Source organism: Eimeria mitis, genomic scaffold, assembly GCF_000499745.2.
Source record: "Eimeria mitis Houghton genomic scaffold, Emh_scaff7674, whole genome shotgun sequence".
In the NCBI taxonomy this organism is placed as follows: domain Eukaryota; phylum Apicomplexa; class Conoidasida; order Eucoccidiorida; family Eimeriidae; genus Eimeria; species Eimeria mitis.
Genome location: NW_013575629.1, coordinates 1 through 1039, shown reverse-complemented (window position 1 = coordinate 1039; position 1039 = coordinate 1). Strand labels below are relative to the sequence as shown.

The window sequence follows — 1039 nt, the reverse complement described above, 5'->3', positions numbered from 1 at the left end:
AAAAAAAAAAAAAAAAAAAAAAAAAAAAAAAAAAAAAAAAAAAAAAAAAAAAAAGGTCTAGCGCTGAGTAGTAAACTTCTTTTTATATTTTTTCTGTTTAAAGAGAGTAACAACATTCTGCAACAAAAGCTAAACTCGTTCATAAGGCGAAGGAGAATTTATAAATATACATTCTAGAGACAGTAGAGACAGCGGAGACAGAGGAGACAGTAGAGAGGGTGGAGACAGTAGAGGCAGTAGAGAGGGTGGAGACAGCGGAGACAGTAGAGAGAGTAGAGAGAGTAGAGAGAGTAGAGAGAGGAGAGACAGTAGAGACAGTAGAGACAGTAGAGACACTGGAGACAGCAGAGACAGTGGAGACAGTAGAGGAGACACCCCTCGCGGCTGTCTCCTCTACTGTCTCTAGAGACAGCACGGACAGTGGAGACAGTACAGACAGTACAGACAATGGAGACAGTAGAGACAGTAGAGACAGTGGAGACAGCAGAGACAGTGGAGACAATGGAGACAATGGAGACAGTGGAGACAGTGGAGACAGTAGAGACAGTAGAGACAGTGGAGACAATGGAGACAGTAGAGACAGTAGAGACAGCAGAGACAGCACAGACAGTGGAGACAGTACAGACAATGGAGACAATGGAGACAGTGGAGACAGTGGAGACAGTGGAGACAATGGAGACAGTACAGACAATGGAGACAGCAGAGACAGTGGAGACAGTAGAGACAGTACAGACAGTGGAGACAGTAGAGGAGACAGCCGTGAGGGGCTGTCTCCTCCACTGTCTCTGATGTCTCTACAGTCTGCACTGTCTCTGCTGTCTCTGCTGTATCTACTGTCTCCACTGTCTACACTCTCTCTAGTCTCTCTACTGTCTCTGCTGTCTCTACAGTCTCCACAGTCTCCACTGCCTCCACTGCCTCCACTGTCTCCACTGCCTCTGCTGCCTCTGCTGTCTCCACTGTCTCCACTGCCTCTACTGTCGCTACTGCCTCCGCCCTCTCTACTGTCTCCACTGTCTCCACTATATATATATATATA

General features: G+C 46.7%; 1 protein-coding gene across 1 annotated transcript; it reads left to right on the top strand.

The window, feature by feature from the left end:
• Positions 1-447: 447 nt before the first annotated feature.
• On the top strand, positions 448-789 carry EMH_0092310 (uncharacterized protein; the record flags this gene model as incomplete). Its single annotated transcript, XM_013501816.1, has 1 exon — positions 448-789. The coding sequence occupies one exon, from the start codon at positions 448-450 to the stop codon at positions 787-789; it is 342 nt and encodes a 113-aa protein (XP_013357270.1).
• Between the last annotated feature and the right edge of the window lie 250 nt (positions 790-1039).